We start from the raw sequence: 20,913 nt of genomic DNA on the forward strand, positions 1-20,913 counted from the left end.
CGCAAACGAAAAAATTAATGCCAAAACATTTACGCTTGCCGTTTACATGCTGTCAAACGATTATAGGTCCGTGGAGCGTAAAACCTAGAGTAAAAGCTGTTTGCAAACGGAAGGGCTCGCAATATGTTCTATTTGTGGTTTACATTGATAGATAGTGATCATTGCTAGTGTGTTCAATCCTTTTCTTCCACAAAACGATTTTAATTTCCTCAACCCGGCCACGTAAACATATCGAAGCGTAAACGATTTGGCATTAATTTGTAAATTTGCGCGCAAATTTTCGCTCCGTGTGGCCACGGCTTAGTAGATATAAAGTGATAATAAGCCTTTTGTTTTAGTTAGTTTTTTTTTAATTAAAAGCAGATTAATGACTGCTCATTAGTGTAGCATTACAACTTAGAGATGGCTGGCGTTCTGCTGGCGACCATTACTATGTGCAGCTAACTCGTCTAAATTAATCATCTTCCTCCGACACTGTATCCGACTCTAAATAGCATTTCGAAAAAGTAAGTTTCTTTAAGTTTGGAAATTTTTCCTGTTTTCCCAAAGATATAATACAGACAAGCTACCTTCAAACGTTTGTAATTGTGGCATATCCAGTCGGTATTTATCGTCGAATGGCATTGATAAATGCTTCACAGAATTGCTTCGAAGAGTTGGTATGATATCCTTGGTATCGTAATTGCTTGTGTGATATGATATTGTGAGCGACAAGAGCTCCGTCATCAACGGTAACGCATTAGCTAGCAAAGGAAGCAAAATGGAAGGATTCACACGTGAAAACTTCAAAGAACGGAGATGGTCTGTACGTTTTGGGTGAATAGTTTCCCAAAGTGAAGAAAATTCGTTATCTTCTAATTTTGTTCTATACTGTAAACTTCGATAACATCGTTGCGATGTTGCAACCACATCATTCAATTCCTTTATCAGCTTAGATCTCAAGTGACACATGTCTATACGATCAACAGATCCTTCCGTTCCATGTTGGATTTTTCACCGAACATGTTACAATTTCTTCGTTCATATAAACTTTGAAGACAAATCTTTTTACATATCCGCTCAAAAAAATGATGCTGTTCCATCTCTGGCATGTTAAGGCTGCGTTTTTTACGCTTTTCAGATCCAGATTATCAACAATAATAATGAGAACCTGTATCGAAGACAACAAATGAAATCAAACTGTTCAAATTGCTTCAATTTTGCTTCCTTACCTCATCCGACAGGGAATTGATGTAATCTTTCTTCGTACTGCGCGTAGCTTCGGGTGTTTTAAGTTCCACCGACATTTCTCGCAGTTTACTTTCACCGGGAACTTGAAACGGCGGTTTCTTACTGTGAAGAAAAACGCTCTTCTCCTTTTCCAACGAGCTGAGGTGGGATCCGATACTCTGAGGATAGAGCCCTCTTCTAACTTAAGGACTGGCTACTAAGGCCATATGTCCCAATTTTCTGTGAGTTTCTGTACCTCTGTTTCTTTCTGTTTCTGTAACTCCTTTTTCGCTGTTGCTACAGTTGTTTCTGGTGTTATTCTATTTCCACCATTTCTCTGCACGGATGTTCCGGATGTGAGATGGACCGATTGTGTGTAATCTGTTCGTTCCCTTGGTTATCGGCTCTCCGTAATCTTAATTTCAGGAGATCTTGCCGTGATGATGACTGGAAGGAGAATTCGATCGTTAATGCAACTGGTTAATCCAGAAACATGAACTTTAAAACATACCGGCTTCAAAGGGTTTCCTTTCGAGGTTTCCCGGATCTCGGTTGCAGGTTTCTGTGCACTCTGTGGTTGATTGTGGGTTGCCTGATTGCGATGCGAAGGATTTAGAATCCGTTTTCATGGTTTCAGAACGGGCTTTTTGGGGATCGTTCGTAATGCGGTTCTCTAAGGTTTTTCACGCTTTTCTAGCTTACTTTTCCAATGGGAACGACGGCGGGAATTGCAAATGAAGCTAGTTTGCCCTTATCACCTTCGTCTAGATTACAAAATTCACGAAATTCTTCAAAAATGTTTAAAAAGTCCATTTTAAACAACGATCTTCAAAAAATTTAACCCCAAATTCAAAGTCACAAGGTTGTAGCCCATTTCTTGCTTGGAATATTGTTTTTTTTTTTAATTTTGTTTTATTTGGACGAAATGCGCAATTATAGGCTACAACCCTGGAACACTGTTTTGGTTTTGAGATTGGAGGTCGGAGTTAGGAGATTTTTAACTTTTTTGAAGAATTTCGTGATGTAAGTGATAGAGATGAAGGTAATAAGGGCAAAATAGCTTCATTTGCTACTTCCGTGGTCGTTGCCGTTGGAAAAGTAGACCAAGAAAGTGTAAGAAACTTGGAGAATCGCAGCGCGAACGATCCCCAAAAAGACCGGGCCGAAAAAACCACGGTAAAGGATTTTAAATTCTTTTACAACACCACCGAAACCAACTCACAATCAACCCCAGAGTGTACAGAAATCTTTGGCCACGGTCCGGGAGTCACGGAAAAAAAACCATCGGAAACCGACAAGTTTTAAGGTCGGGCAAATCGGAATCGGATTTTCCGCGATTTCTCGACCGGGGAAAGTAGGAAAAGTAAAATGGGAGCGGCGGTGGATCCAGAAAATCGGCTTGCTGTGTTGGAGCTATCAGAGGAAGAACGGAAATTTAGATTTCGAGGTAAAACCCATATTTTCGACGAAGTAAGCCGGTCCCCATATCTCAACTCTGTTCTGTTTCAGCTGGGGCATTTCTAGCATCGGTCGGAGCAACAGCAGCCGTAGCTGGTTTCAGTAAAGCGATCATGACCGCGAAAAAATCCGATCCGAAGTACTTCGACAAAGGTTTGCACGCCAGCCTGTCCCTCCATGAAGCAGGAACCAGTTTGGCGCTGCGGGCGCTTGGCTGGGGAACACTGTACGCGATACTGGGAACCGGAACGATCTGCTTCGGTATTTGGAAACTGAGTGGAGCCAAAGATGTAAGTATTTTCGCCTGGCCTAGATTTATTCGGCCGGTTAGCAGGACTCCCTGTTTTTTTCTCCAACAGATGAAGGAGTTCCGTGAGTCGATGGGAAGAGCGTTTCCGAGAGTTCCGCGCAACGATCCTCCGAGAAGCCGGACAGAGTTCGACGGTCTAACTGATCTCATGCAGTACCTTTCGACGTGGGGAAGTACAAAAGATGAAAACTAAGATGCCAGAACTCATGTGTAGTCAAAGCTAAGAAGCTGCAAGCTTCTGTTGTAAATACAAATCGAACCAAGTTTAACAGCAAATACTTTTTGATTTATTTTAATCTGTGCGATTATGACGGTAAAACAGTTTTTACTTAAACCACGAAACTGCCTTCACTGCTAGCACCATTTGGTTCAAGGCACATTCTATCGAACGAAGAATTCACATTAAAGATGCATCCTAAGCTTCCTTCAGCATCGTAAAACTATCACAAAGCAGATCATTGGTCCTGTGAATAAAAAGTAAGACAGATATTAAAAGTCGCCAGTCGCCAAGATAGTGCACAATGCCTGCCTACTTACGTGACTATCAGGGTCTCGTTGGCCGAGATCAAATCATTCACATCGGAACCTTCGCCAAAGCACAGGAGATTCTCGTCAATTGTTCCTCCTTCGCCGCTGAGAGCCGCGTGAAGTGGAGTTATCGGTCCACCGAGCAGAAACTTGGGTCCACCGTTCGTTATGGAAGGCGACGTCATCATTCGATCGAGCTCTGGAACCGATGCTGCCATCTTGCCAACAGATGTTACACCATTTGCAACAGTGGAAGTCGCGTGGAACAGCTTCCACACTGCATCCTGTTGCCGCAGGGTCTGGTGAGCTAAATCTCGCTTAAACTTTTCCGTAAGCTCCACCACCTTTTGTAGCACCTTTTCGATTTCTTGCATCTCGGTGCGAATGTCGAGTAGTTGCCTGGAAACGAAAGGGAAGAAGAGTTAGGCTCATACATCGCCTCGCGGTTGCTAGGGGCATACTGTTGCAGCTCCAAAAAGGCGGGATCTCGTAGTAATACGTCTCGGCGTTTCAAACACTCGTACACGGCTTGGGCCATGTCCATGTGTGTCTTTTCGTTGGTGATGCGCTCCAAAATGCGTGCCCTTGATTGTTCGAAGCGACCTTCGACGTTTTTCAATCCAAAGTAATCCGTCGCTTGCGGTTCGGTGTCGACACGTGCCAGTAGCAGTGGATGACGCAGTGCATCCCGGCTGCGCTTTAGCACCGACTCGTACCGTTTACTAATCTTATCAGCCATCTCGGCCAACTTGCGAACGTTGGTCTCACACCGAGTACAGCTTTCCTCCCACTCGCGACTAGCGGCCTCAAAGTCACTCTTTGGAATTTGCTGTAACGAAAGGCGGAAACGTTATGTTTAGAAAACAGTCCCAATCAGCTCTTCCTGTCATACAAACCATTTTCAAAATCGGTGAATCACGCGTATGAGAAACGGTTAGCTTGTGGAACTCGACTCCTCCCAAAATACCGTACACAATCTTGTTCATTTGAATGATTTCCTCACGCCGCCGTGCTATTCCATCGTTGAGCAGCAAACCATAGTTCCGAATTCCATCTAGCAGCAGCACATACTGCCGTTGCTCGTTTGCAATGAAATAGTACGCGTTCGCAATGAACTGTCGCAGCATGTGTGGCTTCAGTTTCACCTTGATGTTCTGAAAGACATCCGTAATACTTGGCGGAATGCGTGGCTTCAAGTCACGCTGCACGATCGCTCCGACATTGCCGGCGTGAACCACGTACAGCATCGGTCGATCATCCTGTACACTCGACAGCCAGAGATCCAGTGGTCGCGTGTCTACCTCGATACGAGTGCGTTTCTGTTCGAGCGGAAGAATGAATTCGATCTCCTCCACGGGAATGCCCGTTGCAAGGTATACCTCCTGTCGCACTATAGCCATCGTCGTTTCTTCCGTCAGCTCAACGCTTATCCAGCGACAATCGTATAGCGAGAAGAGGGTAAGAAACTTGCGGTCGAGCAGTTGATCGAGCTGTGAAAAGATCTTCAATACCATCGACACTGGCGTTGGTTGCGGTGCTGCTGCTTTGCCATCGACCGTCGTCGTTACTTTCGCAGCACCAGTGTGAGGGGCAAAACCTCGCTGTTTCGGGTTCCACTCGAGAGCCAATGTTAGCCAACGTTCGAGTTCCTTGCGTAACCCGTTGGAGATGTGATTTTCGGGGAAAATTTCACTGTGGTAGATGTAGTTATCCCGATTGTCCTCCGTGATCGCGATATCGGCTGCCTTCTTTTGCTGCACGTGCAGCATCCACTTGGTGATGGGTGAATGGGGAATAAAGGGCCGCACACCGGTCACGATCTCGAACGCAATCACACCCATCGACCAGTAATCGACTGAGTTGTTGTAACGATCACAGTAGATCAGATCGGGTGCTATATATTCCACCGTCCCGACTAGACTTGCCTGGAGGCTTTGTTTGTCCAACGCTTTAGCGTACCCCAGATCGGTGAGCTGGAAAAAGAAGAAACAACCATGAACAGCTGGAAACATTCAAAGGGAGCTAGTGGCGGACAAACCTTGTACACGATGCGATCATCCTGCCGTTTCAGCACCAAGTTCTCCGGCTTAATATCGCGGTGCGTTATTTTTAGACTGTGCAGATACGAGATTGCATTGCGCAGCGAGCGCAACACTTCGCGCACTTCCTGTTCCCGTAATCCGGAGCAATTCTCGACGCGATTCAGCACCCGCCGTAGATCTCCTCCTTCGCAATATTCCATGCACAGTATCGGTAACCCGTTGGCGGAGCTACGCAACAGCTCCCGCACGAACGAGTCCGGCTGGACGCGAACCGTGCGGACAATGTTGTCGTTACGAACCGTCTCCGTCATCAGCTGCACCTCGTTGCGCCATCGTTCGCTGTGCTTATCGGTGATTTCGCTCCTATCTTGCAGAATGTGGAACTTCTTTATCGCTGCAGGACCCGCGGGAAGACAGATTGGATGCTAAAATACAATCACCTCAAGGACGGATCGAAATGCGATCTTACCGACGGTTTGCTGGGTAGTCTTGTTCCTCCAGAGTGTGACCACACCGAAGCCACCTGAGCCGAGCCTTTTCTCGCGACACCACTCCCCGATCACGGGAGGATCTTCGAACGGTTTCTGCATTTTCCAGCGTTTTCACGATACCGATTCGATCCCAGAACCGTCTCCGGCGGACAGGGGATGGTTTTCCTTTGACCGGCCGGATGATCTATTATTAAACTTGGCGTCTCACATCTCCCCAACGCTTCCGAGGCCTAATTCTCCGAGTTTTAGCTGGGAAAAGCGGGGAAAACTCCTTTTTTGCGTTCTAAAAATAACACTCGTCGGGGGGTTTACGAAAGAGAGGCAGCGTCCACACGTAGCGCGACAAACAGGCTGCTTCTGTGTCTCCGCGGCGTGTAGAACCGGGATAAGCTGTCAAACCTGCTGCAGCTGTCACCTGGTGGATGCCACCCTTGGGCATTCCTTGACCGTCCCGTGTGTGAACCCGTGAGCCCGTGATGAACAAAGTGCAAAGAAAATCTAATTAACGCACGGAAAACTGGCCGCCATCGGCGGGCGGACAAACGGAAACGATCGATCGTGCATCCGTGCGTGCAAAGATGGTGCCGGAGACGACCAGTTTCTGCTGTGATTAGAGAACGCTCGCGAGTTTGATCGAAAATCCTGGTGTTCCGCGTTACCGCGAGTTGCCTGATTCGTCACGCTCGCATCCGCTTGATCCGCTGCTCTCCGGTGCCCGATTCCGTCGTAATCGCGTCGCGATTGGAGGCAAATTGTGATTGACACCGAGCGGTCGCAACCCGCGGCGATTGAATGCGTAATATCAACGGTGCTTCATAATCGTCGTCCGCTCGGTCGCTCGCCCGTTCGCTGCTGTGGCTGCTGTTGCTAACAAAGATTTCATCGCGTTCTTCAATCTCAATCCCCGCCACCTCGTTCTGGTCCGTGCGCACACCATGGCTTACATTAACGTTGCCGAATGGAGTCCCGATATGGTGACGGACTGGCTAAAAGGTAAGCGAGGCGGCACCGCCCAAAAATGCGATAGAAATTCGGGTGTCCGGATGACCCGCTTCGATGTAAATTGTCGACGTAACGGGGGTTTGCTATACCGTGCACATTCCATCGCATAACCATAATCGCTAACGCGGGGGTCCTTGAGCATCGAACCGGACACCGCCAATCGATCGCCCTGTGCGAGCCGGTAATGAATGGAATCTACGGTGCCCTGCTATAGTAATCATTGGGAACGGAAGTTCCGAACGTAATTAACTGCACTTGTCAACCGATATCGGGGCAAGTACATGCAAGAGCGCCAGGGAAAGCCGACCGGAAGGCCGAGTTGCGATAGCGTGTGTATTTAAACCTCCGTTAGCCTCTTTGCCATCATCAAGTCAGGGCACGTTGTTCAACATAAGGCGGTTCATAACAATAGTTTGCCTAGCCGATGGGGTTTGCATACGCTTTTAGTAAACAGCTTGTAGTTGGGAGTTTATCGTTTTCTGATCGCTCCGTTTTTCGTTTTACTCTCTTCTTCTCAGGTCTGGACAACTCGATGTACCATTATGTGCAGTCGTTCACCAACAACGGGGTCGGCGGCAAACAACTGCTAAACATCCGCCCGTACGAGCTCGAGCAGCTCGGCATGCATCTGATCGGGCACCAGGAAATCGTGCTGGAGGCCGTCGAAAACTTAAAAAATTTCGTAAGTTATCAAAGTAACCCCAATACACTCACTAGCCTACCGGAAATGTAGTTGGAATTATGTGGTTGCTTCGGGAGATTTTTTTTTTTGTTGCTCTCATGCTGAAATGTACTTGACTAAGCTATCAGCAGCCGGTTTGATAAGATAGACCTTCTACTGCTCACAACCGAACCATCGTGTGAATGAGTCAATCTGTGGAATTATGCTGCCAATCCTTCCCAGTAAAACGTCGTATCACGCAGCATTGAGCATGCATAGCACATTCATTAGTCATCGACCTTCCAACAGCCGTCCAGTCCGTCCGGTGGGCGCCTTTTGGACGGCCGTTCCCACCGAATGACTCATAAAACATCTAATTAATATTGCCCAACGCATGCTGCTGACCCCTCCATGCCAATCCATGGGGACAACAGCATACGTTCTCCGAATGGCACTGCAACTTACATTTGCTAATTATAACACTCACACGCACTGTGTGTGAAGCGCGCCATAAACGCACCGGAAAGGGCGCCGCGCCGCGTCCCTTATACAGCCTTCTCCTAAATGGTACCACTCGATTGAAGAGTGTTGTCGTTTTGTTTTGTTCGATCTTTCTGCTCCTCGTCTCCTGCTGCCGCGTGCGTGATGCTGTTGGGATGTGTATGTGCGCCGTTAGCGCATCATCATCCAATCATGTTGCATCATGTTTTGTCCTGTCCCTAGCCCTAACGCGCCCCTAAATGCATCGTTGCGCTATGCTGCTGGTGTTGCTGGCTGCAACCTGTTTCCGTTTGCACTCGCAGTTGTGCGCACCATTGAGAAGGCCGGCTCAAACGGCCGGAGGCCACACACAACGCTGCTTGGTGTTGTGCCGAGCTGCCTTGGCCCGTTTATGCTATTTGTTTGTGGTCGGTGGGAAGCGAATAGCTCAGCTGGTCGCGCGCCTCTCGTTCACAACGCCTTCGGGCATGTAACGAAAGTTGTCTAGATAAAAGAACACATATTCTGCTTCACTTCAAGGCACGTCTGGTTGATCTGATCTGGAGTGGAGAACTAGAGAGGGGATGTACGCTAGCGAACCTTATTGTGACATGGTTTTAGCACGATGATTAACTTATCGTTACCGGAAGTGGTGGAGCTCGGGGATGCTTGATTTGTTTGCCTTCCACGTTCTGCTCGAACGGGCGTGGACAAACAGACGGAGACGAGCTTCATACAGGGCACGTACAAGCAAAACAGCAGCAGCAGCAGCAGCAGCGGTCATAGCAACACGACTCACGCCTCTGTTCCGCGTTGATCTCCGTGTTAATGTACAATCGGTTCTTTCTTCATTCAACCAGAACTATAACCTGGATAAGGAGAATCTACAGTTTCTGGCGCTTCACGTTGCCACGGCCGCACACTCGCTCACCAAGCAGCTGGAGTATTCCGACCAGGAGAAGCTGGAAACGGCCGTACTGAAGGATATTACGCGTACAATCACCCACCTGAAAGCGCTGATCGAGTGGCTCGATCGCGCTCCATTCAAAGGTAAACACACACACACGCAAACGCGCACACACACACACACACACACACATACTTATTTTGGATTCCCTCTCCTTTCACCTGTGGTTTCAATTGTTCCTCCCAGGTTTGCGCAAATTTGATGAACTTCGCAAACAATGCATGCGCTTCGGGCTGGAAATGGCAACTGTGGCCATGCGCGATCGGTTCTCACTCAATCCTGTGCAAGCGGTAAGTCAATGGAGCCAAGCAAGGCGATCGTTCGTATTACTGAAGATCCCTTCTGTCTTTCAGATTCACGGTAATGCCGAAAAGTTGGCCAAAATCGGTGAGTACATCATAAAGGATATCACCGACCCGATCATTCTGCAGCCAGCATCGCTCGATCTCGTGACGCTCAAGAAGCGTGAGTCGGATCTTGGGTTTCTTATTATGCAAAGCTTTCACGGCATTCATCGGTAAGTCTTCCAGCAGATTGTATTGAGATTTCACATGTTCCCATACAATTGGTGCAAAAGGAACGCTCTGCCATTCACATTCCTAAGATTCTATCCTCAAACCTCACCATTCTTAAGAAAGCTAATCCTCTCAAATCAGCATCCATTAGAAGAAGGTGTTTTACACAGTAACGTATCCCGCAACGCGTAATTAGAAGAGCCGGGCTTCCTCATTTTGTGTTTTTGTCCTTCCGGTGGTCCTCATCTCTGAACCGGCTCTATTTTGACTTCCCGCCAGAACCGTAGGAGGTTACCTTACCTCTGACCAGTCGTCGGCATCCCGCACCGAATACCGATCCTTTCTCTTCTCAATTATCTCAAACATACTGTGAAAACATCAACCATCGCACTAATCATCATGCCGTTTTGGCTTTCTGTTTCTTCCTTTCTCTCTTTTCCCCTACCTCCCGGATGGCGTTTCGATCGCACACAAAAACACAATCGTACCGTTGCCGACGTCTCTGCCGCCACACAGAATTACCGAAATAAAGTTCAACTCGCCCGCCCACAATTCCGGCAAGGTCGAGGAGGGAGATGAGATAGTGCAAATCAACTACCAGACCGTGGTCGGTTGGGAGTACAAAAAGGTACTGCTGATGCTACAGGAGTCGCCGCCAGGTAAGCGCTAACCAAAGTTCATCCTAATTTTACCCTCGGGTTTCATTGGGTTTTTTTGTCCCACTGTTGGTTTTCCCTCTGTGTGCGTTTGTGTGTGCCGATCGTGATGTCGATCCTGAAGCCAGGGCAAGGGTCTTCCTTTAAGCCTGGTGCATTCGATTGTTTTGCGATGAAGTACCGTTCCCCTACCTTGCGCTACTTAATCATCTTAGATTCCGATCGTCAAAGGAGAAATGTATGAGCAAATTGGGATCAGAAAGGTCCTAGACGTAACTGCCCCTCCACTTCCCAAAGGACTATTTCGGTTCTAGAAGATCAGCTTATTTCTGTCCTTTTTCCTGTCAACGATCCCTTGTCACTTTTGTTTTATAATGTTTTCTATTTTTATGTGGTTGCTGTTGTTGTTCTTGGAGTTGGAGTTTGTTAATGATTTTCCTAAGACATTCGAATGATCGCTGCGTAGGGGCATCTTTTATTTCATTCGACTCTCGTTGGAAACATTTAATCGATTTCGGCATCCACGTGATCCCGGTCTTTATGTCCCTTTATATTAATGGATTCTTTTCCTCTTTATTCTGCGCTTCTGGCGCCTAACAGATGTTCTACTGACGCTGAAAAAGCGCCCAAAGCACATCAAAATCTACGGCCAGATATACATCAAACCGTACCGCCTGCCGAGCAAGAAGCGCTCGCAACCATACCGCTGGGGCGAAAGCTTACCGAGCCCGCGCACCACGGACACATTCGCTCTGCAAGACTTCTCGCGGCCACTGGAGCGCGTTCCAGAGAAACACGTTCCATCGGACACGGAATCGGAAGGCAGCGATATACTAACGCCAACGGATGTGAAGGAAACAGAAAAGGAGATCCGACTCTATCTACCGAAACCTCGTGCCGTCCTGCAACGGAGGCATACGCTGTCCAGTTTTAAAGATCTGGTCGGTGTGGGCACTTGGTACGACAGGACGGCAGCAGGCGGTAAGCGGCCGCTGGCGAGCGAGATGCAAAGTTTGCGTGATAAGTCCGTTTCTTTTGGGTTCGGGCTGGAGATGGCTCCACGGCCGACGACCACCTGCCTAGGCTTGGTTCCTATGAACGAAGGTGAAGGCGATACTGGGGCGCCCGGTAAGTGTGCCAGTTTCGGTGGTTTGCAGAGCTCACTGCCCGATATTATACCATCAGAAGTGAACCGATCGCGGCCGGAAGTATCACCTAATGAACGATCAGTATTAGGCAGTGGTGGGAAAAGTGCACGCGATGGTCCTGAGCAGAATGGCGAAAGTGACGCGTACAAAGCGGGCGTATCGAAAGTGGTGAGGTTCGAGTCCAGCTCGAAGGCTGACGAATGCCATGTAGACTCGAAGTACAGTTGTAAGGTAGATAGTACGGTGCTAGAAACGTTCGAACCGATTCCCTACGTGGATGAAGATCTTCCGGTTGTGACCGCGCCTGAGAATCGACCATCGGTTACCGAACGGGTTAGGCGGTTCGAATCATTTGGCAATCGCTCCTTAGCAGCGACCATCACAATGAGTGGTCATCACGGAGGAAGGTTTGTTCGCTGTGGCACGACAATATTAGATCGATCGATGATTGTATAACAATATGCTCCTCCTTATTCACAGCGCCCCGGCCCAGTCCGCGATAAGCTCAACGACGAGTACATCAGCGACGGCACCAGTGAAACCTATTCCTATGCAGCGCAATCTGTCAAAAGATCCAGAAGCATTAGCGGAAGCCATCAACACCGTTGTCGTTAATCGAGAGATGGTTAAGCGAGGAAGGCTTGATAAAAGCTACAGCACGCCGGCTTACGACGACGAACTGGGTGGTAAGTTACGGTTCGGTAGGCCTGTGTTCGGCTCAGTTTGTTTTAATCCAAGCCATGCAACCCATTACTAGATATGCCACCGGCCATCGAACCTCGCAAAGAACATCTGCTAAAGACACCACCAGTGCCTCCACCACGTCCAAGACGTACCCTGGAGACACTGAGCGGACCGCTCCCGGAGAAACCGCCACAACCAGCGCCGCAAACACCTTTCTCTCCTGAACCAGGATTCGTTTCGTCGCTCAGCAATGCTCTCGATAACCGTGACGACCATTCCAACAAATCTAAGCTAGCCAACGTGATCGATTTGAAACAGAATCGAGCACAACCACAACCATCACAGATGGGACTGGGTGCGCTTGGGTCTACGCCACCGAAACCAGCCGAACGAAATGCTACTAACACCACTATCACCACGATCGCTGCTACAGTCACTCCGAGCTCGCTTCCGCCAGTACCAGCATCGCGATCGACAGTTACTCCACCGGGGGTGAAGGAATCGCCAAACCCAACGGCCATCGTTCCAAGCATAGCCAGCGATGGATCCACCTCCTCGGAGTTGCTGACTCCCAACAAAACGAAAAGCCTTACGTTGAAGAAGAAAAACTCACTTCTCTCGAAACGCCGCAATGTGTCTCTGAAAACACTCTGCGTTAGTGACATCCAGGGTCATCTTTATCGACGAACAAAAGATCGAAGTGGCGTCTCGTACTGGGCAAAGTACTACTTTGTGCTGATTGAGACGACGCTGTACGGTTTTCGTAGCAAGGAAGCTCCGAAAGCCAATAGTATGATCTTTCTCGCTGGCTTCACAATCTCTACTGCGACGGAAGTTCATTCGCGACCTCATGCCTTCAAGGTGTATCACCCGAATAAAACGTTCTACCTAGCGGCCGAAACGAAGGAAGCACTCGTGCAGTGGATGGAGTACATTAAGCAAGCAACGCTCAAGGGCGGAACTGGCACCATAGGAGGAAGTGGAGGTGGTGGTAACTCTTCCACGATCGAGTACAACATGCGAGAACTGTTTTCGGAAACGGACAGCTCGGACGATGAGCTCGGTCTGATGGATAGTACGACGAAGCTGAACGTACTCTGCACACCTTCCCCACAGCTATCATCGTCGCACTCGCTGATTGGTGGATTAGCCGATGGTACACCTACCTCCACCAAGCAGGACAACCGATATCATTTGAACTTTGGTTCACTGAAAAAGTTCACCAAAATGGGTACGGATGCTTCCGAGCGATCGGCCGGCACAGGCACGTCGACCTCTTCAAGTGGAAACAGCGGCGAGGGAAGCAAGTTTTTCGGTTTTTTCTCTCACCGCAGCGTAGAGAAAAGCAACTCGAGCGAAATGCCCGTCCCAACGTCACAATTCAAGAGTTACCGAAAGGTACCGGGGGCAGGAGGTTTACAGATCGGAACGGCATCGACAGATGCCTTCCCACTACCTGCACTAGTTGGTACGCCCAGCGCGGGACTCAATGGTACAATGAGTGCTAGTAATCTATCACTTGTATCCGTCAACGGAACGACATCGGCAATTACACCCACACCGACGGCCATTGCTAGTAGTGAGAGCATTCGAAGTCAACCTCCTGTGCCACCGCCACGTCCAACCACGCCGAGTTCTCCGATACCACCCACCATGCTATCACCACCATCAATCGTAATTCGTGAACCGATGACACCTACGATCAGCGAAGCGGCCGAGCTGTTGAACCGTGCCCGAAAGTCAAAACGCATCTCACCGCATAACTACATCCACGCCTCGAACCCGAACCTTGTAGAGTTTGATTTTCAAACATCGAAAGCGATGGATTTCTCCGTTCCGAAGATACACGCCGGCAATGCATGGGACACCAGCACACACTCGCACAGCAATCTACAGTCCATGATTACGCTGAAGGATCTAATGTTGCAGAAGCAAGCAGAAGAGGCACAGGATATGTATAACAAGCGAGTTTGCCTTGGAGTTGAGAAATTGGACGAACGAGGCAAGAAGGTAATCACCGCTGGCGCAGCAATGAGCAGCAGTGCAAACAGCGAGCACGATCGTGAGTCCGTCAGGGGTTCTTCGGCATCATCAACCGCACCAGCTATACCAGAAGCGGTTAACAAGATCCAACGGCGTCAGCTACCGATAACGCCAGACTATGCACAGAGCTTCAAGCTGGACGATGAAGATATACTGTACACGCGCAGCAAGGAGGGCCAGAAGTTGCGTGACTTCGGCTACGAGATGATCTCTGGTGACGATGCGTTCGATCAGCGTAATCGAACAAATCGATCCTTCAGTGCTGCAGGCGGAGGTTCGGCGAATGGCGGTGCGGCGGTAGCAGGAAGTAGCCACAGTAACGGAAACGGCAATGGCGGCGGCACTAGTAGCGGTGGTTCGATTAAGAAGAAAACATTCAATTGGATCAATTCATCAGATCGCCGGGGAACAGATGCTTCAGCGGATAGAGGATCAACCAATGCCGGTGATGGTGGTAGTCACTCAGCGGTTTCCAGTTCCTCTTCTACGAGCGGTGGCCCGATGATATCCGGCGGTGGATCAACTGTGTCCCTCTCACTGCGCGATAGCTTTAAGCGCAGCAAAAACAAAGCGGTCATTGGTCGGCTCGATAACATTAAGGCTAGCAGTGAGAAGCTGTTTCAATTTAAGCAATCAACGAGTAGCGGCGGAAGTAGCGGCAGTAGTAACAACAACGATAAAGAATCCCTTAAAACGAAGCAGCTAGACAAAGCGGGAGCACCGAGCGTAATGTTGATGAATGTGAATCTGAAACACCAACCGGCATCGATTGCATTCGGTGTCGGTGGCAACAAAAAGAACAATAACGAAATCAACGCGGCCCTAGAGCATCATTCGGCGCTCCTGTTTCAGCAGGCAAATGCCGGCTCGGTGCCCATTGGTGGTATTAAGAAATCCAACACTTGTAACAGCTCGTCGGATTTCAAGGAGAACTCGGGTAAGATGCCGAATATGCGGAAAAACTCTGCTCCCGAAAGAAGCACTGGCGCTACGGGACAGAATGGTGGACCGAGCAGCAGCAGCAGTACCGCATCCTATTTCACGAGCCTGTCCTTTGGGCGGTCAAAAACGACCAAAGAGAAACGGTGGCTCTCTTCTCCAAGGTTTCATCGAGCGATCTTTGGTAAAAACAACCACTCTAACGATCACCAACCGACCGTTATCGATCACGAAGTGTTCTCACCCATCTCGTATACGAAGGTAAATCGTAGTTAAGATGAGAATTTGAAATTATTCTACAGAACTAACCGTAGTTCCGTTTTCCCGATTCCCAATAGGCTCCACTAGTGCAGCAGCTTTCTTCGAGCGCATCCGAGAGCTCTACTACGATGCTAGCGGGAGAGAGTGGTGGTCAATCGTCGTCTGGCAGTGCCAGTCTATTGAGTAGTACCATGCCGAACAGCTCTACCGGTACCGTGCTGACGACCAGCTTTGGCCCCAATGGTGCCGTTTCGCGTAACTCGCCCGATTACCCTAATATGGAGTATCCACCCGTCTTTGAGCCGGAAACCTACTCGCTAAGCGATCCCAACACAAGCCAAACGCTGCTAAAACGACGGCAGAACCATCACCACCATCCTCAGCAACCGCATCATCAGCAGCATAAATGACGACGTGGTAAGCGGCTACCGACGGTACGGGAGCACGAAATGGGATAGATTTACGTATTTCTTGTTGACAATTGCTCCGTTTTGGTGGGATTTTTATTTTCATTATTTATTCCTTTATTCCCGGTTGTAATGCTGTTAGTGGAGTCTCTTGTGCCAGAAATGATTGAAAAGGTAAACCGATTTCGCATGGGCCATCGTTTGTGGTATGGCGTTAACGCCTGTTGTGTCATGTATTCAACCGGAAGCTATGCGTACGTACGTAATGATAGAAAGCAAATGCTAGGTATGTTTTATATAATCAACCAGAGGTAAGGGGGGTGCAAGTTAATCGCTTAGGTAGGTTAGAAAGCGTATGGCATGAGTGTGTTTGTCTGTGTATGTGTGTGTTTGTCGGAGATCCGATAGGACCTAGAGAAAGAATGCATCCAAACGAGACGTAGTTCAAATTGTGATTTTAGAGCATACATTTCATTCAAAGTTTTTGAAAGGGCTTAGTACGCACACGTTAAAAATTAATTCCACTTTGCGGTTTCTAGGAGCAATTGGTGTGTATGTTGTGCTGCATGGTGGAGAGTAAACAATTTTAAGTTTTATATACATATTGTAAAGAGAAAATCATGATATTTATGCAAAACTGCATCTATGAAGCTGCGAAAGCACCTACACAAGCTATATTAACTTATGAGGCCGTACGTTTATGCTGTCTGTCTCAAAAGAAGGCGTTTGAGATGGAACAGCCATATTCGTTGGCGTAAACTACTGGAACTTATGAGCTACATTGAGAAACCTTTGTAAGCATTGTGGGGTTGTGAGATAAAAACAAGAGAGGTAGAGAAGGAGAGAGATATGTGTGAAGGTAGCAACAAAGAAGACACCAATATTCTACCAGTTTGTCTTAGATGATGTTTCGAAAGTTCGACAATGAGTGTAAAACTCTCAGTAGAGTTAGCGGTATGCATGTCTCCGCGCAACAATGTTCCCATACATTCCTATGCTGTACATTCTATGCTTCGTGCCCACGGGATGTAAAAGGAAGAGCCAGGAGTGCTGCAGCTAACGTACCAGTAGTTCCTCCCCATTCAACCATAGGCCATCGTTAGAACGCTACTAGCATTCTTCGTTGTGGTGCGTATAATGTGTTTCGCAAAGTGCATTAAGCCTGTTTTCAACACGACACGTAGAATAATAAATAGTGCCTTACATGTACATACATTTTGTTCTCCCTATTTGCGACTCATCATTCGTCGCTTGGATGCTGCAGGACCGACCACAGTATCGAATACAAACATCTAAATGGTCTAACACCTTGCAGAATCAGAGAAATATAATATTAAAGTCGCGACAATCTGCTAACAATTCAGCAACAACGAAGTTGATAGATTGTTTAAAGCACTTACACGCATTTGTATCGCGAATTTATTTTCTATTTCTTTATGAACCTCGCACTTCTGCTTTTATTTTCCTTCCAGCCGTAGGCTTGATAGAGGAGACTTATATTCTTTCCAATGCTCTATTAGTCTTGATTTAACATACTTTCATTCTTCCTTGATACTGATTGCATGCTCTGAGAGAAACACTTTCTTTCTATAATAGCTATGAATTAAGCTACCTGCGAAAACATTATGGCCGCTAGATGTATGGCTGTTAAAACTTTTTACAAAAGACAAGGTCACGTATGCTTTTTTGGGAGATCTGCGTACAATGAGCTTCTATTCTGTCCTTGTTTACACACAGGGCAAAATCACGGCTTCTTACCATCCTCCTCTCGATCGGGATGAGAGAATTTAATCATTGCTATTGATTATTATTACTATTACTACTTGTTAAAGTAAGACCGGTTGGCCGTTAGCACTCTGTCGAGAATCTCTTATTTTAGAGTGCTATAGGGGGACAAACACTTTTGACGCCTATTAGTGCATAGCTATGCTTGGGCCACCATTAATTTGAGTTGCCTAGTTGATCAGTTAGGCTTCTATTCTAATTTTATTTCTCCTAGTTGTTTAGGATGATTTTTGGTTTACGTTTATTAAATCAAATATCTTCTTGATTTACTTTGTTCTGAATCTTTGTCTATTGCTATTTAATTTCATTTTAATCATTTCTAATTGAACATTCAGCACGCGTGCCTATGCACTCTATTCATGATTTCATATCATCATTCTTGACAAGCTTAGACCTTGTCAGTTGTTTTTGAATTGTCGCCAATACATTGATTTTTTATCGTCAGCATTCATGTATCGGCCATTTAAGTTGGCTTCCCTGCAAAACCAGTACCACAAGGCGTCTTGGTGGTGCTTAGCGCACGGTAAAACGGAATAAGCATTATCCCTATCCTTTGTTGAGAACTGCATACCCTTATGATGGTGCCTAGAGTCTCCAACAGTTCCGCTGTACTCTCCTAGGTTTGTTAGGATGTACTGTTCATCTTCACTGCCGACTTCGAACGAATTATACCGCGCATATTTGTAGGTACCATTGAAGTCCTTCAACTCCACAATCAATTCATGTGTACGACCCTTCGTTATCTCATGAACTTTCTCTAGACCCAGCCAGAATTCCTTTTTCAAATCTCCGAACCCATCCCGAAACTTGTTCCAGTTTCGGTAAAAATCTAAAGAACCATCGTGACGATACTGGATCACAATCCAACCTCCACCGAATGCTTACTGCTCACAGTACACTTTGAACAATTCACTCTGTACGTGGATCAGATATATTCCCGAGACGTTGGATGGTACATCTTTGCACGATGAATATGAAAGATCGTTAGTCGACACTATTGATGATGGTGTTTAACACTATCTTGTGTCGTCGAGGATGCTGCAGAAACTCGATCGGCAATGCAAAGCTGCAAAAATCTGTCCTGTTGGTAGTCCGTAGTTCGTGTAGCTTGTTCTTCATCTTACGTGACTTTTTCTGTATGATATCAAACTTGGTCAGGATTAGTTTGAGTCTTTATTCCAGCGTGCTTGCTATCGCGATCGCGACTACTTGCACCAACATATAAAGCCGCACAAATCACAATAAAACAAACGTTTCCCCAAACTGATGCAAACTAGTACTGGTCTGTTGGATGCTGCTTCTATATCGATCCTGTTTGGAGAGATAAGCACTTCCTTCAGTTAATGGTTAGTCTATGTTGGTTTTGGAACAGCACATCCACGAGATATTCAATCGCATACCCGCTTGTTAGGTTTGCCTACATACGGTATGAATGAATTATTTAAAAAATGTATTACATCGTTATCGTTTATTTGTGCATCAGTCATCTTTTTTTACTCATAATCTTAAAACTACCGATGAACATTGTTACTTCTAACGAATAGGAGCGATAGTGTTGCACGGACATTTTGATTTGTGTTTTCTGGTTGATTATGGCTGTAATTCGGTGATGCATGTCTTGAGAATGCCACGTGTGTTCTACTGCAGTTACCGAGTCATCATGGTCGTTAAGGCGATTAGAGCATTCTACGCCTTGCTGATAGCATTGCCTTCGGAATATGAGAAACTGAGCTTTCGGTTAACAATCCGAGGTACTTGTTACAACCTAGTAGTCTTAGTAGGTGTTTTATCTTTATTGGTTCCCCATTGGCGCCTATAATAATGAATTACAGTTTGTGGATGAAGCTCAACGACGTAGTGGTAAGATTCCTCTATCTGTCTTCGGAGTTAGAATTTACTTCTGCCGGCGGTCGCTTATTCTTCACTGCCACGAACACTTCGTGGTTGTGGATATCGAAACATTCTTCCGATCTGGCTCCTGGTCATTTATGATTTTGTATGACGCGAACGTCTGATGAGAAAGAATTTATACCGTGGCTTATCGAAGTTAGCTTTTATCGCGGGTGATTCGTGGGCATTTTTCGTTGTCCATATTAATTTTAAGAGACCACGGAAGGCATTGGAACGCCTCTTAAACAGCGATATTGGTAAAATGCTCTGGCAGAAAATCTTCCCACCTAATCGCTTCGAAGGTGTAAAGGTATCAACACTTTATTAAGTTTTTTTCAAAGCTAAAAATTTGTAATAGTTTGTTAAAAGAATACCTACCAAATAGCGACTTCAATAGATAAAAACAAGATATAGGATGATAGCAAGTATGCTTCTGATTACCGCGATATTTGGAAACGCTGTATAGTATAAGTTAAAGAGACCGTTGCTTTCTTGGGGTCGCAATGTTCCAAATAAAACAACATATTTATATTTTCTAAAATGAGTTTTTTTATTAATTATTCATTTCATAAATGATTGCGTTTCCTATCAAGTACTCTATTGTGCAAGACGGCGAAGAATCGTTTCAACAATCAATCAAAGGAGAACTCCCAACACGGCTATCATCTATAATGATAAATACGAAAGAAAACGATGCTAAAATGGCTTTTTCACCTAGGATCATTTTACTACTTACTTGCCAGATCTTTTATCAACTGAAGCTTGTTTTTCTGTACTTCCATAACATTTTTTTGTGCAGCGTATTGGTCTCGGAGCATTTTACAATCTATGGTCGATTCGCAGTGTAATCCTTCCTTTAAAACCGCCACTCGTGTTTCGAGTCGTTTCACTTCATTTTTCAGCGCTGCGATCTTTTTCCGTTGAAAATGTACTACTCGTTTCAAGTGATAGTTGTGATAATGGGTAAACGGCATACTCGAAGCTTTACAAACAAATCAGAACATAAAAATGAACGAAGGATACACAGAATCAGTATACTCCACCTCTTCTATCTCGAGAAAAACTAGAACATACTTCTTCGCAGCACAGAGTGTCCTTTGATTCCGCTACGGGCGATTTAGTGAACATTTCTCAAAATAACGGCTTTTTCGAACCCTGTTAGGGCTTGTTCACATCATGCGCGACTACAACTGCGAGGTCCGCAGGTCACCTCGACAGCAAACCTGCACGCCGCGCCGCGCGTAAACGGGTCCAGGAGTCGGTAGATGCAAAAAACGAAAACCGCATCTGCCGACTCCTTAAACCGGGGTGATATAAACGACAGGGAAATTGCCGCTAAGACACCACCTTGGCAGGGCCCCAAAAAGAAAAAAGGTGCTGAAACATCGAGCTTCGCGTGTGAATTTTTCGTTGGCGCCGCTGCAAAATCGGCTCGCT

The 20,913-nt window shown here is 46.7% G+C and overlaps 4 protein-coding genes across 9 annotated transcripts in view; 3 read left to right on the forward strand and 1 right to left on the reverse strand.

Annotated features, from left to right (window-relative positions):
• The first annotated feature begins 2,158 nt into the window (after positions 1–2,158).
• LOC125950076 (transmembrane protein 242) lies at positions 2,159–3,247 on the forward strand. Its single transcript, XM_049677678.1, has 3 exons — positions 2,159–2,656; positions 2,719–2,957; positions 3,027–3,247. Exons 1-3 carry the CDS (start codon positions 2,578–2,580, stop codon positions 3,168–3,170), a joined length of 462 nt encoding a protein of 153 aa, XP_049533635.1. The 5' UTR covers positions 2,159–2,577; the 3' UTR covers positions 3,171–3,247.
• Positions 3,242–6,283, reverse strand: LOC125950075 (inhibitor of nuclear factor kappa-B kinase subunit beta). Its single transcript, XM_049677677.1, has 6 exons — positions 6,017–6,283; positions 5,544–5,941; positions 4,402–5,478; positions 3,967–4,334; positions 3,515–3,904; positions 3,242–3,441 (listed from the first exon to the last, which is right to left on the reverse strand). The coding sequence occupies exons 1-6, from the start codon at positions 6,135–6,137 to the stop codon at positions 3,393–3,395; spliced, it is 2,403 nt and encodes an 800-aa protein (XP_049533634.1). The 5' UTR covers positions 6,138–6,283; the 3' UTR covers positions 3,242–3,392.
• A 206-nt stretch (positions 6,284–6,489) lies between these two features.
• LOC125950073 (uncharacterized) lies at positions 6,490–20,011 on the forward strand. Of its 3 annotated transcripts, none has more exons than XM_049677675.1 (11): positions 6,490–7,031; positions 7,559–7,722; positions 9,042–9,231; positions 9,335–9,438; positions 9,502–9,665; positions 10,180–10,322; positions 10,920–11,874; positions 11,948–12,153; positions 12,225–15,394; positions 15,472–15,828; positions 15,944–20,011. In XM_049677675.1, the coding sequence occupies exons 1-10, from the start codon at positions 6,974–6,976 to the stop codon at positions 15,802–15,804; spliced, it is 5,487 nt and encodes a 1,828-aa protein (XP_049533632.1). In that variant the 5' UTR covers positions 6,490–6,973; the 3' UTR covers positions 15,805–15,828; positions 15,944–20,011. The 3 variants fall into 3 exon arrangements, with proteins under 3 accessions (XP_049533632.1, XP_049533633.1, XP_049533631.1); XM_049677676.1 differs by having other exon boundaries at positions 15,472–15,811; XM_049677674.1 differs by having other exon boundaries at positions 15,472–20,011.
• Positions 20,012–20,836: 825 nt separating this feature from the next.
• Positions 20,837–20,913, forward strand: part of LOC125949805 (phosphatidylinositol 4-phosphate 5-kinase type-1 gamma) — a 43,632-nt gene continuing 43,555 nt past the window's right edge. For all 4 annotated transcript variants that reach the window (XM_049677166.1, XM_049677165.1, XM_049677164.1 and 1 more), the window contains exon 1: positions 20,837–20,913. This exon is cut by the window's right edge. The gene's annotated coding sequence lies outside the window, so the exon portion shown is untranslated.

Source organism: Anopheles darlingi, chromosome 2, assembly GCF_943734745.1.
Source record: "Anopheles darlingi chromosome 2, idAnoDarlMG_H_01, whole genome shotgun sequence".
NCBI lineage: Eukaryota > Metazoa > Arthropoda > Insecta > Diptera > Culicidae > Anopheles > Anopheles darlingi.

What these genes read in the sequence shown, in the direction of transcription:
- LOC125950076 (XM_049677678.1), top strand. Translation starts at nt 2,578, where the DNA reads ATGGGAGCGGCGGTGGATCCAGAAAATCGGCTTGCTGTGTTGGAGCTA. An exon ending in ACGGAAATTTAGATTTCGAG is followed by an intron (nt 2,657 to 2,718) that starts GTAAAACCCATA and finishes GTTCTGTTTCAG; the next exon opens with CTGGGGCATTTCTAGCATCG. An exon ending in AACTGAGTGGAGCCAAAGAT is followed by an intron (nt 2,958 to 3,026) that starts GTAAGTATTTTC and finishes TTTCTCCAACAG; the next exon opens with ATGAAGGAGTTCCGTGAGTC.
- LOC125950075 (XM_049677677.1), bottom strand. Translation starts at nt 6,137, where the DNA reads ATGCAGAAACCGTTCGAAGATCCTCCCGTGATCGGGGAGTGGTGTCGC. An exon ending in GACTACCCAGCAAACCGTCG is followed by an intron (nt 5,942 to 6,016) that starts GTAAGATCGCAT and finishes CGGGTCCTGCAG; the next exon opens with CGATAAAGAAGTTCCACATT. An exon ending in GCCTTTTTGGAGCTGCAACA is followed by an intron (nt 3,905 to 3,966) that starts GTATGCCCCTAG and finishes TTTCGTTTCCAG; the next exon opens with GCAACTACTCGACATTCGCA.
- LOC125950073 (XM_049677674.1), top strand. Translation starts at nt 6,974, where the DNA reads ATGGCTTACATTAACGTTGCCGAATGGAGTCCCGATATGGTGACGGAC. An exon ending in GGTGACGGACTGGCTAAAAG is followed by an intron (nt 7,032 to 7,558) that starts GTAAGCGAGGCG and finishes TCTTCTTCTCAG; the next exon opens with GTCTGGACAACTCGATGTAC. An exon ending in TCGAAAACTTAAAAAATTTC is followed by an intron (nt 7,723 to 9,041) that starts GTAAGTTATCAA and finishes TCATTCAACCAG; the next exon opens with AACTATAACCTGGATAAGGA.